Below are 17232 nucleotides of genomic sequence, written 5' to 3'. Positions count from 1 at the left end.
TCTCTCCACAGACGCCATTTTTTATTTTATTTTTAACATCATGACAAGTTTGGCCCTTGGCTATCACCATTTAAGAAAGAATAGAAAAGATTAAATGAGTGGGCACCTGTTTTCAGTTAAATTTATTTGTTATAGCACATTTTGGAAGTAATAAAATCAACCTATACACAGTTAGGATTTCAGAATATTTTTTTGCACTGTAGTGTTCAAAGCAACATCATCTGTAGATGAGACAAGCTTTTTTTTTTCCTGGTTTGTAGTAGAAATGTAGCCCAAGTCAACTATTTAAAAACAAGATTCCCCATCGCTTTAGTCTATTCACAGAATCTAGGAGGAGGAAATTTTCTCATCAATGATGCTTCCAGGCAAGTGTTTACTGTAGGACTGGCGGTCCTCATGCAAGCTTTTTCCCAGCTTCCACACGGCATTTTGGCATAAAAATACCAACCTACTTCCTGCCGCCACCACCTTCTGGATTTATCATCCTTCCATGGAAAATTCAGTAACTTATTTAAACAAAAAAAAAAACTATTGAAAACAACCCATTTGCCAATATTAAGCCTCCTTGTAGAAGCAGCTTTCCTGCAGAAACACCCACAGCATATAAAAGGTATACCTGCCTTTTCTCGACTGAAGTTTCCACAAATTTATATCCTCCAAGGGACTATGAAACAGTCCTTTCCATACCTATTCAAATTCCTTGCAGTTTTTTATATTGCACTTTTCTTCCACAAATCAGTATTAAAACAATTTACGGATCCTCACAACAACCCTGTGAGGTAGGCATATTCCAGTTTGCATTTTGAAGAGGCGGGAGAAAACAGATCAGCAGACCTGGAGAAAAAGTTCACATCCTCCAGCGCAAAGTGCTACTTTATAGCACCTCCTCCTCTTCCTCCTCCTCCTCCTTAAAACCAACCACATTTTTAAATAAGGAAAAAGCAATTGGAGTCCACAAGCTCTCTTGTGTTTTCACCCAATCTGCAGCAGACTGAAGCAAGCATTTGCTGCTGCAACAGACGGAACTTTTCCGGTGTTCCTGCTGCATGAACAGTTGGAGCAAAGGATGGAGAGTTTAATGCTACCAAGAGTGGGCAATGGGGCAGACAAAATAACCAGTGTGACCCTGTTTTGTGTATGTGCGTGTGCCTAAGCAGCAGCAGCTGGCTGGTTGGGTTGGTTGGTATGGACCAGGCGGTTACTATGAGGGTGAGAATGAGTAAAGGGAAGAACCACTGAAGTCCAATCAGCCATAGAGTTGGCAAAGATGGGTGGAGAGAGGCTGTCAGATATCCAATAGTGTCAAGCCCGCATGCACAATGGGACCTTCCCTCCCTCACATCCACCAGGCCACTGTGAAATATTGCCTTGACTATGCTGGATATTGACTGTATTTACATTACTGAGAAAGACAGTGCCCATATGCATTCTAAGGCCAGACGCCTCCAAATCTACATGAGAGCATCATCATAAATGTTTGCTGGCCCAGGGTAGGGTAGCAACCTGTTGGGACGTCTCCACCTTGCTGTGTTGCACTTCCAGTATTTTAAACATTGATATTTATACCGTGACCCACAAATAGGGCTACGTAAAAACTGACAAGCAACAATATCCAAGCTTACCTCTAAATCCCCTCCCCTTCGAACCTCTTGTGCTACGCAGAAACCCTTTTCAACCCACTACTCTAAAAGGCTAGCAGATCATGGAAGCCATTTGAAAACCACTTCTGCTATCCATGCTTCCTTCCCAACACACACACCCCATCACCACCAGCAACATATAAAGGAGCAATTTTCCATTATTAACACAAAAGGACTTAAAGATAGAATACAAATTTCAAAGAACAATAACTGGTATTATTTTACAAATTGCTATTTTCAATTTTGATTTTCAGAACTGTGCACCCAACTAAATCCTTTATCGGCTCTGCTAGATGGACTTTCCAGCTAATCCTATATTTAAAACACTGTCCTGGGGATAATTAATTACAAGCTTAAGCCAAAGGAGCTTGTTTCGGAGTATCATCAGTACATCTCTCTTGGGTTGCTGGTTCTGAATTCCATAATGAATGTTAATGTGGGGTTTCCCCTCCACCACCTGTTGGGCAAGAATTTGCAATGCTTTAATAAGCTTTTCTCGGCAGAAGCATGGAGCTCGATAGCTGAAGCAGCCCGTTTCTGCTGTGTGTTACAAACTCCTAAGGTTTTACTGTCCACCCATTTGTCTGCCCTCAGCAGGCCCTTCCACGGCCAGTGCAGGTTAGGCTGTAGGGAGCGAAAGACCTGCTGTTGCTCCTCCTAAAATTAGCCTCATGCCAAAGTCTGCCAAAACTGACACCAAGCCAAGTGGCAGAGGAAAGGAAGCCCAAATATGTTACCTACTAAGAATGGGTGAGCAAAGGGTATTGTTAAAAAATTAACTTCACGGGTAAATATTTGAAAAGCTGGAAGATATCTACTAGCTGCTCTGACTGCTAGTTTCATGTCTGGCTAAGTCATGACCATGCTGCCAGACTAGGGATCCCTTATACCTTTAGCTATGGAGCATGCCATGGGTGAATTCTGCACAATTTAGCCTAAGGCAGGCTGCACGAGATAGGACCATGGGGCCATGACTACCCAGTCATCACAGAATGGCCACTGGCTGCTTTCCTCTACAACTTTAAGAATGCCATGTCTGCCTGCATGGAGCTCTGGATCATAGCCAATAATCGTGCGAATACATAACCAAGCATGGCATGATTATTGGAATTGTGTGGCTGGAATGTTGAACAGTGGAGATGCATTCTGCAATACCGGTCCATGATTATCGGGGGGCAATCCACGTGACTTCAATGGGGGAAAGGAGTTTTTATCACAGAATTTCCCTGTTATGCAAACTATCACCTTCACAGCAGTCCTAAAATAACCCTTTGCACATTCACCTGATACACCAAGTGGATATACTTTTCCCAAATGAAGTGCTTAGCACCTAATGTTTCAAGTGCCCAGTACATCTCTATGGGGAGAATTGTTCTTTTTTAATTCTTGCAAAAATCTGCTGATCCAAGTAATTTCAACACCAAGCAACTTGACTGGTTGTTCTGATTTCTGGATGTGAAACATTTCAATATCATCTAAATTAGTTAAGTTTTTGCTTTGTTTACTAAATAAACCAAGTCACTAAGATGTGATCCCACACATAGTCCAGCTCACGAGTGGTCACTTCTGGGCCACCACCACCCTCGATGAAATTCAGTTGCCCTGAAATTGACTGCTTGCTCCCTGGAAGGCAAAGTCTCTCTTGGATCACACACTTTAAAACCTGGACAGCTTTATGAACAGTCTCAGGTGAAGAAAAGGAGAGGCTAGCAATCATGAAGAAGCACTAATACAAAGCTTGGTGCAAATTGGAATTGTATGGGTTCAACCTCTGCTTCCCTATTACCATGGCAGCTCCTCTAACAGGTAGAGCTGATCCAGGTTCCTCTATAGCACACATGCTCCAATCAAAGCATGCATTAGACTGCAGTTCTGCCCATGATGAGTTTTGGATGGTTGATTAAAAATCAGTAGGACTTACCTGTTGCACAGTTGTGGTCAGGGTTGCAGGGCAGATGTGTGCAAGATATTTGGGGGAGGGGCTTAGTGGCAAGCTGCACATGTTTTGGCACAGATAAACTAATTTGTGGAAAGCAGTTGGCGACAAAATGGAATGGCAGAAGACGAGAAGGAACAGAGGGGTATGGAGAGTTGTGTAGGGCACAAAAACTCTTGCACTGGCTCCTGGAGCCCAAGGTGCCCTTTGGTTTCTGAAGCTTCAACAGCACTTTGTGCGCATCTTTAAACTTTTCTGCACCACCATTAAAACTAATATATATATATGAGAATGAGAGTTTGTAAATTCTTCGCCAAGTTCCAAGCTGCCTGGCACACAAGTGAATGCATGGAATGGGAACATTCCTATCTAACAGTGTGAGCAGCAGCAGCAGCATGAAGGTTAGGAAGTCTGCTTATTACTTCTGAAGATATTTCAGACGAGAATTCCAATATTTTCCGTCCCATGTGCTCCAAGCAACTTTCCCTCCAGGAAGTAGTTGTCCTGATCCAACGTCCAAATGTTCAGAAATTATTCTGTGTTAGTTCAATAAAACTGAAGTTAGCCCTTTGCATTCATGGCTAACCCTGGATTTCCCAGGCTCCCAGAGGCTGGCTCTGAGTTTCCACCTCGTTTTTGCAGCAGGGTAATGCCCCCAGAGTCTGGCAAACATTTTAAAAGCTTTCCCTCTGACTGGGGAGGGGGTGTGTTGATTCTGGAAAAATTAAAAGCAACTGAGCGGTCCTATAGTGACTTTGTGCCAGTCCCTCTCATCTCTCAAATATATTTTCTAAGATGTCGATCAAATTGTCCAGTCCAAGTAAGTAGCCATCCTCTCGGTTCCCTTCCTGCCAAGGGATCCTATGATCCAAGGTCTGCTCATCTGGAAGAAGGGTAGTCTTTCCAAAATCAATGAGCCATACATTGGCATGCCCACTATCATCATGCACAAACAGCAGTGAACTTCCAATTACCTGCAGAGGAGAGGGAGAGAGAGGCTACTAGATATTTTGTGGAAAACTGGTGTCTTGCTGCTCCTGGCTCCACCCGTCATAAACTTAGGGCCAATGCATGCCTGTAGTTGAGGATTAAACAAATTCACTGAGGAATCCACTGGCCTGATCCAGTAGGCTCTTTTAATGTTCTTAAGTTTTTTATTTATTTACCAGGAGCATTTTAATACTGCTTTATATTTAAAATACCTCAAAGCAGTGCACAGATAATAAAATATACCACAAACAATAAAAGACAGAACATTTAAAAATCCAAATAGTGCATCATCCATAGTTACCAGGCTGCCCCCACCCTGTTTAATGGTCAGAAAACATCTTAAGCGACCACTGAAAGTCTCCACCCCCCCATCATTCAGCCCAGACATTGAAGTCCAGTTCCGAGGGCCTTCTGGCAGTTCCCTCATTGCAAGAAGCGAAGTTACAGGGAACCAAGCAGTGGGCCTTCACGGTAGTGGAGCCCGCCCTGTGGAACGCCCTCCCATCGGATGTCAAGGAAATAAACAATTATCTGACTTTCAGAAGACAGCTGAAGGCAGCCCTGTATAAGGAAGTTTTTAATGGTTGGTTTTTTACTGTGGTTTTATAATTTTGTGGAAGCCGCCCAGTCATATGGGCGGCATATAAATAAAAGAAGAATACTAATGATCATCATCACCATCTAGTTGGCTGCCTTATTTCTGAGGGAAAAACTCTCCTTTAGTTGACTAAATGATGGATCCCTTGCAAAGAGCATTATCTGATGACCTCAGGGAGTGGGTAGGTTTCTATAGGAGGTGTTGGCATTCTCTCATTCTCTCCCAATTTGCTTAGGGCCTTCTAAACGAACAGCAGAACCTTAAACTCAGCTCAGTAGCTGAAGTGGCAAACTAGTGCAGCTCCTTTCATGGGAGTGTTATGTGCTCCTGGTAGGTTACCTCTCTGTGCAACCTAGTTCCTGCATTCTGCAACAGCTTCCAAACCAATCCCAAGGGCAGCTTCCCCCACTCCATACACACAGAGACAGAAGGCATTGCAGTAATCCAGTCTTGATGCTACACTGTTTTCTTCACATGCTGCCTCCTTGGCCTTCTCTCTCACCCACTGCTCACCTCATGCCGTTTAAAGAAATTAGAAGATTCAAGAACACCACGAATTTCATACAGACGCCTCAAGTATTTTTTCTGTGAAAAGAAGGGGTGGAGGGTTGAATCACGTAACATTTTACTGTCATACAAAAATTTTAAAAACCTGGTAGATGGAGGAAATTGCTTCAGAGACTGCTTTACCACAGAGTAATATGAGATACTACCCACCAGAAACATAAACACGAATCTTCTGAGAATGGGAGTTTCGTGAGCCAATTTTTTGGGCACATTATGTTCTTTTGGTGTTTTAAGTTGCAATTCACCCATTGCACAAGTGTGTGGGTCCCAGAGCCGGCAATTAGTGAGAGCTAAACATCTGTAATATTCTCTCTGAAGGCTTTCAGCTCATCTGTTCAGAGTGTGGGAAACGCAGAATGGAAAAATGAAACTAAGTTCCCCACGACCCATGATGCAATCTGAACAATGTTACTCTGTCAATGAAAAGGAACAGCATCACACATCTGCTAATGAGGTCAGAGGTCTAAAGCCTACAAAGTACAAGGATTTTGTGCCTGATAGGAACCCTGGTAAGAGGATCAAATATCCATGTTCAGAGCTGATCTGTGTTCTTGGTATACAAAGGGCCTCACTGCAGGGATGCAGAATACAATGTGTTACCTTCCTTTCATATGCTTAAACTATGACCAACTAGAATACCACAGGAAAAGTACTACTTGTAGTGTGATATTAATATTTATCAGCCACTGTTCAGCCAGATAAGCCTCCAAAATAGCATACAGCAATTATAAAATACAATAATTTTAAAACGAGAGAGAGAGATGATGCAGTCAGCATCAATGATAGCAGATCTATGTCTAAGAAAACTGGGAGTTGGTCTACTATCACACAACCAACCTCTCCCCACCCAAGATGATGCATTGGGTCAACCTTTTACCCAGATTAAAGAAAGCTTCTTAAAATAATGGGTCTTATTACCAGTTGCTCTGGAGGAAGTGATGACACCTTGGCCTCCTGTAAGGAAATGTCCACAGCTCCCTCTCCCTATTCATCTACCACCAGCCCTCACAGATTTAATGAGCCAGGCCAGCAAAGGGCCAGTCTCAAACTTCCAAGTATAGCTTACCAATATAGTTGTATCTCCCTTAATGAATTCCGCAAAAACCTGGAAGACTTGGTCCCGTGTCTTCGTTGTCTTGAAGTTGGTGTTACAAGTCCCATCAGCCTTCTATAAGGAATAAAAAGAAGGGAGATGGAAGACGTCCTTCTGCACGCAGAGGAAAGAAGAAAGGGAAGACACCAGCATGGGGACAAAGAGGAGAGGAATCCCCAAAAGGTGAAGCTGGCTGGCTTTTCCTCAGAGGCAGCTGAACTAACTCCACCAGGATGGTCACCCCTACCCTGAATATTAGCTGCTGAATTTACAGCAGTGTGGTGCAGAGCAGGGGAGGGCAGAAGGTAGATTTTTGGGTGATTTGCAGTAGAACGGCAAGGATTTCCGACTACCAATTGTATCAACAGCAGCAGCTATAAAATGAACCCGCTTCATCCCAAGTTATATAGCTGAAAGCTGTTCCTCTGAAAAACTTAGGGTGACCAGGAATGGATTTCTGTGTGGAAGGAAGGAACTCCATTCAGTTCTGGTATTCAAATCAAATTCCTTTGAATTACAGTGGTACCTCGGGTTAAGTACTTAATTCGTTCCGGAGGTCCGTTCTTAACCTGAAACTGTTCTCATCCTGAAGCAAAGTTCTTAACCTGAGGTACTATTTCTGGGTTAGCAGAGCCTGTAACCTGAAGCGTATGTAACCCGAGGTAACACTGTATTTAATTCTAAATGGCTAGCTCAGGTCAGTGGATCTCAGGGTTCTAGTTAAGCATAAAGTAGATCCCTTGAGCTTGAAGTCTGACATCCCTGATACACAGTGCCAGATTACGACTGGAAAGACTCAGGTTCCAATCCCCACTCAGCCATGAAGCCCATTAGGTAACCTGAGCTAGTCACTCTCAGTCTAACCATAAGCTCCTCAGGTGGCAAACAGGATAGAACTGTATTAAATACATTACATAAATAAATAAAGTATCACTGAGACTCTAATACAAACATGTATTTTAGGATATGGTGTACATTATAAACAAGGTGGGCAGGATAAAAGGAACGACTACTGACACTTAATCGAAAAAAGCTATGCTATTAAGTCATGCTTCTGGATGCAATACAAAAGAGCCCTAGAAAACTGAAAAAAAAATCTGCTCTGGGTTGTAATACAAAACCTATCTGAGTCAGATTTGGCCTTGTGCATGTAATATTTGGCTGCAAAAGTGTGGGCCAGCCTAACACAACAAATGTATATGTCTTGACAAGAGAAAGTTGTGAAACTGCAGTGCACATCGTGGGCAGAGATATCCAGCAGCACTCTGGAGTGATGTACTACAGCAGGCCTGTGAGGGCAGCGAAAATATCCTTTCAGTCTGTTGCCAGATGGTACACTAGAAGCACAGCACATTCTGCAATGCCAGGATTGCACTCATTGACGGAGAAAATCTGACAGCATCCTACACATTTGTCAACTAACACCAAAGCATGGCCTTCTTTCCAAAAGGTTACTTTATTTGCGTACCACACAAACACACATCATCCCGATTTCACAATGGCCAACCAGATGCCTATGGAAAACCCACAAGCAGGATTTGAGAACAAAACCACTCTCTCCTCCTGTGGTTTCCAGCAACTGGTATTCAGGTGCATTACATCAAGCACCAGCCATTAGTGTGAATGGGAAATTCCAATATAAAGTTCAGCTGAAGTGCTTGTGTGTGGATGACCCATGCACACAGGAAAAAAATGGATCTGTGCAGCACATGTGCACTAACTTTCTGGTGTACATGCAGTCTAGGATGCTGAGGCTAGGGAAAGCTAGTTTAGGAAAGGAAGATGTCCCACCTTAATCCCTTCGATCCTGAAACCCAAGTTAGCGCTGGAGCTGATTGTCTCTCTCCACTGCATATAGCGTGGTTTGGTCACTGCATGCTGTGAGTTCTCCTCCTCAGTGGGTGCCAGAGGATCTACATCGATCATTTTCTTATACATGTCCTTACGCAGCTTTGGTTTCTCTCGCGCTTTAGTCAATTCCTCCTCCAAATACGTCCTGCAAAAATAATAGCAAATCGAGCACTTATTTGATACGCCCAAGAATATTTCCATGCCATTTCCATTTATCGTATAGGGAGCTCAGTGTTCGTTACATAGAGAAATAATTACCCTCTTCAAGATAGCATCACATTTCCAAGAAAACTCTGACCAATCAATATCAGGACTTTGAACTCCAAGCCACAATCCATGGCAAGGGTAAAGGAGCAGCACTGGTGTAGCTAAATGTGTGTGGTTTTTAAAAAAACAAACAAACCACAATCTGTAGCCAAGGTTTGTTATTCGCTTACTGACTACAGTTTGTTAGCAGCAAAACAAAGTATTATTACTAGTTCAAATGTAACACTAAGCCAGGAACCATGGTTTGTTTCCTTCAGACGCAAGCAAATTTGATTTTGCTCATGCATGGTAAGTCATTGTTTAATGCTCACCATGACGTTCAAATATGGCCGATGTGCCATCCGTTCATCAGAGGGCAGAAGGGGCTCACAATCCACATGAAGTTGAGGGATGGGTCAACCCAACATCAGACTGCCATCCCCTCAAAATCACAGCTATCAACAAGCCTCCCACAATGAGACAGCAGAGTTATTGTTGTTTAATGCCTCCCACCTGATTCCCATCTTGCAGTCCATCACACAAGGCCCTTCAAAATTAGCTAGAAGGTCATCTAGTTGCATGTAGGACTCGCCATCTCTCTCCACCACGCCATGGAAGACAGGGACGCAGGAGCGCAGTGGGTCATTCATCAGCAGTTCAAAGCACTTCTCCTCATTCTCAGAGTAGCGCTTCAGGATCGTTCCACCGTCAGCTGCCTTGAAACTCCCTGCAGTAAACAGAATCATGATAAATTGCAGCTTTCAGTCTGGTAGGAGGGAAAGGTCTCTCCGCCTAGTCTGACTGCCGCACCTCTTTCTTCCAGCTGAAATACTTTCCTGGAACAGTAACATACATGCCTTGTAAAAAGAACACCCAACGCAAACAGTGCCTGTCAAAACACACACACACACACACACACACACAGCCAGCATTCAGATGGAATCACAGAAAAAGTTGTCTCCACTAATCATATAAACATAAATGCACTAGACTACACAGGAGGTTAACAGGGCAAACCACATTATTACTTTGGTAGCCAGATTCAGTGATAAAATCTATGCAACGCTACCACTATGTCCTGAACTGAGCTTCATCCTGTACCTGCTCTTAGCACACAAGAGAGAAGCTATCAGTCACTGATCATTAACCAACAAGCCATGTCTAGAAGCCAAGTTGTGCACTTCAAGCACACACACGCTCTTCCTCCAGCCCCCTCGGAATCCTGCAGCTCCAAAATTTCACTACTCTGAGGCTCCAAAGGAATCTAGTCTCAGCCACACAGCCAACAAAATGATGCTGGCTGCGACAAGAGGTACAGAGGAAGCAGCTTCCACAACTGTCGAGGCGAGTGTAATGTCAGGATCTGTTTTTGTTTCACTCAAATATCTATCAATCCACAAATCTATTAATCCAATGCCTTCTGAAACAAATTTATACCCTAAAATGCAGCCAACAAGGCTGAACCTGAATCTTACATTGTCTTCCTGCATTGTAAGCTGGTTCACGTTAGCTCCCGCAACTGCAGAATTCTCTGTAGCCAGCATCAGAATTCACAGGGTTCTCTTGGAATCAGTGCAAAATGAGCTGTAATCAATTAATCCTATTCATTTTTATACAAGGAAATGCCTCCTGCTCCAGAGAACTCTGCACATAGCTTTGTTGACTTATGTTTTCCTTTAACCTCAGTCAGTTACTATAGGAGCACTAAAGCAACCATGCATAAATTACATCAAGTCAATTTTTTAAAAAGAAATAAAGAAAAAGCTTGGCCCGAGATATTTCAGCCATTTCTACAAACACTACATTAAACATAATCTGCTTAAGCAGCTCCTTACTGGCCACCCTGCCAAACTTTCCTTTCCGTTCTCTATGACGTACACTTTCAGCACATTACAGCAGTGGCCTTGACAGTGTTTGTTTCTTCTTGAGAGTTTAGGCTCCAGAAACTGTCATGTGTAAGGTTGGACCACAGACTTAGATGTAGAAGCCTACATAGGTCTATGGACAGACACAGACAGACAGACAGACAGACAGACAGACAGACAGAGACACACACACACACACACACACACACACAGCTAAGTCCTGAAGGATGCAAATGATTTACATCTATTCCAGATATTTCACAAAGAAAAAGCAACTGTCTCATGGACAAATCTTTTCTTGCATGCCATAAGTGAAAACACAAATCAAGTACTACCAAGCTGCACAGTCAAGACATGATTACTCTTTTTAAAATCACAAAACAGACTAGGTTCATATCCATTAGGAACTCTGTGCTAGCATTTCTTACCAATCTTCTGGTTATTGTCCTTGTCAGAAAAACCGACACTGTGTATTATACATTTTTCTTCCCATTAGTGAAGTTTAAGAAGATACTGGGCTATATCCAACCATGTTGCTAAGCAGATACTAGTAAGGTTTCTCACAGCACAACAGGTAGGGAAACAATTGTTTAAAACGTCTCTCCTCCCCCTGCCCCACAGTGTCTCTGTGCCCCTCTAAATCTACTTTAGAGGGTTCCCCAAGGCTCTGAAGCAGATATGGGGGGGGGCATGGAAGAACTTCTGGGGATAACCCCCCCCAAAGGGCTATCCAACCCATTCTGCTGGGCAGCACAACTGGAGAAAACCCAGTTTTATATCAAAAGTGATTATTTTAACAAGATTTCTACAAGCTTAGAGGTCACACTGGAATGGCTCCAGAACCACAAACAGCTCATAATCTGTCTGCTAGACAAACATGCAGACTTAGTCAATTAATATGCTTCCTTTTCCCATCAATTTGCTTATTTGAAAGTGCTTGTTGCCCATCCCCAAAGGTCCAGAGCGCATAGCATATTGACAATCAGATAGAAAAAGCAGTTCTCTTGCCAGAGATAATCTAGGCATATAGGGCTGATTGGTTTGCAGTGTCCAGGTAAAGAAGGGGGGCATACTGCCCTCAAAATCCTTTCAATCCTTCCATTTTTATCAACCATTTTATTATAAGCTTCCTATTTGTACAGAGTCAAGCCAAGAAAAGTTTTCACCTGTGTGACCAGCCAGCTGCACCCAAGAGTATCGCTTCTTGAAGGGACTGATGACTGGCAAATTGACAATTGTTTTTAACGTCTGCCATGCTTTTTTCTGAAACAAAGAAAGGAAAAACCATTAGTATCGTCACAAACCACATAATCAGGCATTTGTGCACGGAGATGCAAGGTCTCCTGCTTGCACTTATGGCTCCCTACTGACTTCCAAGGCCAACCCGATGTGACATGAAAGTGGATTGCCATTAAAGACAGTCTCAGTGGCTCACCTAATTGAACAGAGTGTTGATCAAAGGCTAACACAGGCATGGCTAATTCGTGATGCTCAAACTCAAGGAGAGGAACACCCCGTGAAAAGGTCAGATTTTTAAAGAAATGCACAGGTCCAACACAACAGCATGCTACCTAATCCTGGAGTTGGGTAACTTATTTTAAAAACCAAGTCAAAAAGCTGTATCTGCATTCTTTCTCTCTCTCTCTCTCTCTCACCCCCCAAATTTGCCAAAAATTTTGACAAATCAGTTATTTGAGCTTCTTGTTAACTAAACATTATTCTTAAGTAAAGAGAGATTTGGGGCGGGTGACCCAATCCAAACAACATGGAGTTACTGTCAGTTGATGGTTCAACCTAAGATGGCTGTGAAACACTTTCATTGGCTCCCAGTTCCAAAGTATAGGTGGTGCTCACCTTTAAAGCTCTTTAAAGACCTGGACACACTAGGGACTGCATGACTGCCCACTGCCACATAACCAGTGTTAGAAGCCCCTCTCTGGTAGCCTTGAGGTGGGTTGCAGCAACTGAGAGTGCCATTTCGGCCAGGGCACCTCACTTATGCAATATACACTACAGTCCTGTTGGCACCAAGCAAATTCTTTCTTCTTCTTCTTCTTCTTCTTCTTCTTCTTCTTCTTCTTCTTCTTCTTCTTCTTCTTCTTTTCCCCCCAGTTCTTTTCAGATGCCAACTGAATGTGGTTTTAATCTGCTAGTCTTTTACTGACTCTTGCCATTTTTAGCTCAGTTTTGATCAGTTTTATTGGGTGCCCCACCCCTGAAAGACCTACACTGGCTCCCAGTATGTTTCCGAGCACAATTCAAAGTGTTGGTGTTGACCTTTAAAGCCCAAAACGGCCTCGGTCCAGTATACTTGAAGGAGCGTCTCCACCCCCATCCTTCTGCCTGGACACTTCTCGGTAGTGGCACCCACCCTGTGGAACGTCCTCCCACCAGATGTCAAAGAGAAAAACAGCCACCAGACTTTTAGAAGACATCTGAAGGCAGCCCTGTTTAGGGAAGCTTTTAATGTTTAATATTCTGTTGGAAGCTGCCCAGAATGGCTGGGGAAACCCAACCAGATGGGTGGGGTATAAAGAATAAATTATTATTATTATTGTTAGCCAACCTAAAAAGCATTCATACTTCAGAGTGGGATATAACATTTCAAATAAATACATTCCTTTTCTACCTCCCCTCCCTGCGCTAGCATTTTAACAAAGCCAGAAAACGCTGCCACGCAGTTTCACCTTGCTAACACCTTTCTGTTTTAGTTGTGACATCTTTGGACATACTTCTGTTGGTTGAAGGGGAAAGTGAACAGCTGCCATATCAACAGAAGAAAATGACCTTTAATACCACCGCATGCAGAAATATGCACGGAAAGACAAAATACCTTGCTCTCCAGAACTGAAACTGGGATGATTAGTTTAACAGTACTTTTTATTATTATAAAAGATTCCCAAAGCCCCTTTCCCCTCCCCAACTGATCAACTCCAAGGTTCCCTGAACAATTAATGTACAAAAGCATTGTTTTGCAGTCAGGAAGGGCCAGAGAAGCAATTTGGCAAGCCTAGCAATTACTATACAAACATTTCACTAAGATAAGGAGCACTCCACACTGATTCTCTCTCACTCACACATGGCACCATATCCTCCAGCTACCTTAAAGAACAGGATAAGGGTCTTGGTGGAAGAAAACAACTAGTGTCTCAGTCCAGGGCTGCAGCATTTTGTTCCACAAATAAGACTGCTGCCATAGGAACAGGAATCGGGGAATATATAAGTTTTCTGCACGGATTGCTCCATTGCTAAGCAGTATTTCCACTCCACCCCCTGCAGAAGCCTATGAAACTCCTATCACAGCACTTTCAAGTGCTATACCCTGTTTCCGTCCTGGGCTTTCTTCTTCCTCGTGCCCCTTTCTCATTCCACAAGCTAAAACATACCGTACAGCTCTTTAATCCCGTCCAGAAGGTCAAGCTAATACTAAATATATTTGGGGGTGCAGAGGGATGGGGGGGAAAGACACGTGTTTTCCTGCCAAGATCTCACAGTTCTACTAATCACACATTTCACTTAAATGCAATTATAGGTTAAAATGTGTAAGGAAATGTGGTTTGTATAGCTGATGGACTAGTTTCAAAAGGCTGGCTTTTTTTTGGTTAATTAATTACCATTAGGAGAGGGGGGAGGAATCCTACTGACGAGCCTGCCTACACTGTTTAATTTTCATGACCCCTGGATCCTTCTCAAAGAAAATCTCTGCTGGTGCTCGGAGCAAAAATGATGTTGGAATTTTCTTCCCCTTCCCTGAGCTCTCATGCTCAACGGTACAAGCCCACACAAGCCCACACAGTGCTATTATGATAGCAAGAAACAAAAGGGGAAAAGAGTTTTTCTTTATAGACTGAATTAATTGCCAGTCATCCTCCTCTATTATTTCTTTTACTTTTATATGTCCTTTGAGCTGAGTTGATAATTCTAAGGCTCAATATATTAAACCAAAATCTCTGCAGGCTAGAATGTCTCACGTTGTCTTAGGAGAGCACTTTAGAATATAATTGTGTTTGTTGGATCAGGTCCATCTTATCAAGCACTTCAACAGTGGCCACCCAAATTCCTCTGGGAAGTTCAAAGGAAGTCAGGATGGTGACAATTGTCTTCTGCTACTTTACTGGATACAAGCTCTGAAGGTAGAGATCCTATTACCTGGTTACAGCCAGACTTTTCCTCCACCTCTCAGTACAGTTCTAGGTGTGAAATGATCTGAATGTGCCAAAAACAATTGCATGGAAAATAACCATGCTAGGCATCTCCATTCAACAAGTTTGCATTATTTATTGATTTATTAAATTTGTATACTGCCCTTCATCCAAAGACCACACAGCGGTTCGCAACATAAATACAAACTGAAAACACAAAAAACAAATAAAGTAGAAACAAAAGCAAAACAAACCAATAATTCCCCCTCCCACAGGCACATTTAAAAGGCCATAGAATGTTATTTCGCCAAAGGCCTGGTTGAAGAGAAGCATTTTCACCTGGTGCCTAAAGATATGCAATGAAGGGGCCAGGCAAACCTCCTTGGGGAGAGCATTCCACAAACAGGGAGCCACCACAGAAAAGGCCCATTCCCATGTTGCCACCCTCTGGACCTCTCACAGGGGAGGCACACAATAAAGGGCCTCAGATGATGAGTGCAGGGTCCGAATTGGTTCATATGAGGAGAAGCAGTCCTTGAGGTACTGCAGTCCTGAGCTGTTTAAGGCTTTACAGTGGTACCTCGGGTTAAGTACTTAATTCATTCTGGAGGTCTGTACTTAACCTGAAACTGTTCTTAACCTGAAGCACCACTTTAGCTAATGCGGCCTCCCGCCGCTGCCGTGCCGCCGGAGCACAATTTCTGTTCTCATCCTGAAGCAAAGTTCTTAACCTGAAGCACTATTTCTGTGTTAGCGGAGTCTGAAGCGTAACCTGAAGCGTATGTAACCTGAAGCGTATGTAACCCGAGGTACCACTGTATAGGTCAAAACGAGCACTTTGAATTGGACCCGGAAACTAATAGGCAGCCAGTACAGTTGCGCCAGGATCAGTGTAATATGCTCAGACCATATTGCCCTTGTGAGCAACCTGGCCACTAACTTCTGTTAGTGCTGAAGCTTCCAAACCATCTTCAGAGGCAGCCCTGCATTTAACCCGAATTGCTGATTGTTGCGCTTCAACTGTAAAGAGCAGGTTTTCACAGGGAAAGCTCCAGGGCAAAAGAGAGACACAGAGAGGCCTTGGACACAGGGCATTAAATCACAATGCGTCTGGAAAGAGCGGAGGAGAAAGCTAAGTGTGGATAAGCCCTTGATCCGCCATCCTAGACTGCTGCCCACAGCCCTCCCGATATTCCAGCAACTCTCTCTCAGAAAGAGAGGGAGCTGGAAGTCATGTCTCCACGCTGGAAACAGAAGGGATGGAGGGAGGAGAACGGTTTCCAACTGTTCCAGCCCCCTTTGTCCTCCTGGGACAAGGGACAAAGCCCAAAGGTGCCAAGTCATGACAGGATACGCAACACTGATGTACTTAACACTTTTACAGCTTTTGGATGCCACGGCAGAAATTAAGAACAACTCCATTGGCATTGGAAAGAGGAGCAGTATAGGTTCAGATGAGTAACTACAGCTACTTAGCAACGAAGTGGACATTGACTTGCTGCAAAGAAAGAGTAGAAACTCACAGGCTCAATTACTTTCCATTACTTTTCTTTTTTTAAAAAAACACCACCACCTTCATGCAATATGCTGTGCGATCACTGCAAGTGGACCTTGTCGATTAGTGGAAAGCGTGTTTGAACTATGCCGCTGAGTGGCTGGCTTGAGTGAGCCTTGGCTTCGTCATGCTACATGAGTAGAGGGGTGTGCTTTGTTTGCCTCAAGACAGGTACTGGCAGAAATGAAGAGGCATGTCAGATGCTGAGCTACTGCAAGGAATTTTCACAGCAAGGACAGATGGATCCACCCTTTCCCATCTAATGCTGGTTTAGCCCTTTCAGAAAACTGGCTCAGTTTCATCCCGTTCATCGGAAGATTTTTATTTTTATTTTAAAGAAAATACTGGAAAAAACAAAAAAGCTGGCCCATTTTACAAACAAACAAAAAGGCACTTCTTTCTGTTTAGAGCAGCTAATAACTGCGGTTTTTTGTTTTCTAAAAGACTGTTTTGAAATGATCCCAGGAAGTGATTGCATGTCATAATGTGCAGTCCCTTCCTTGGGAATTGTACATATATAATGGCCTTGTAAAGCTACCAGGGCATTGTACAGAAAATTAAAAAAAATGGCTAGCATGATAAGTACATGAGGGCAGCCATATTTCTCTCTAGGGGGAATTTGCTGTTGGATGAGTTCCACCATTTTACAGCAGAGCTAATGTGATCATGTCATTATCTGTTTATTGCTCTTTTCTCCTCCCAGCCCTCATGTAGTCATCAGTGCCACAACACAGACACTGAAAATGCAG

The 17232-nt window shown here is 43.2% G+C and overlaps 1 protein-coding gene across 1 annotated transcript in view; it reads right to left on the bottom strand.

The window, feature by feature from the left end:
- Nucleotides 1–107: 107 nt before the first annotated feature.
- The window catches only part of ITPKA (inositol-trisphosphate 3-kinase A), a 55202-nt gene continuing 38077 nt past the window's right edge, over nt 108–17232 (bottom strand). The window contains exons 2-7 of the mRNA XM_080997318.1: nt 11953–12049; nt 9435–9648; nt 8616–8820; nt 6798–6899; nt 5678–5749; nt 108–4550 (exon numbers count right to left, since the gene is read on the bottom strand). Of these exons, the coding sequence (XP_080853444.1) occupies nt 4347–4550; nt 5678–5749; nt 6798–6899; nt 8616–8820; nt 9435–9648; nt 11953–12049 (894 nt within the window). The 3' untranslated portion in view covers nt 108–4346. The remainder of the gene's footprint in view (nt 4551–5677; nt 5750–6797; nt 6900–8615; nt 8821–9434; nt 9649–11952; nt 12050–17232) is intronic.

Source organism: Podarcis pityusensis (genome assembly GCF_964106645.2).
Source record: "Podarcis pityusensis genome assembly, chromosome: 1".
In the NCBI taxonomy this organism is placed as follows: domain Eukaryota; kingdom Metazoa; phylum Chordata; class Lepidosauria; order Squamata; family Lacertidae; genus Podarcis; species Podarcis pityusensis.
Note: the sequence above shows the minus strand (reverse complement) of the source record. Positions and strands in the feature narration are given on the sequence as shown.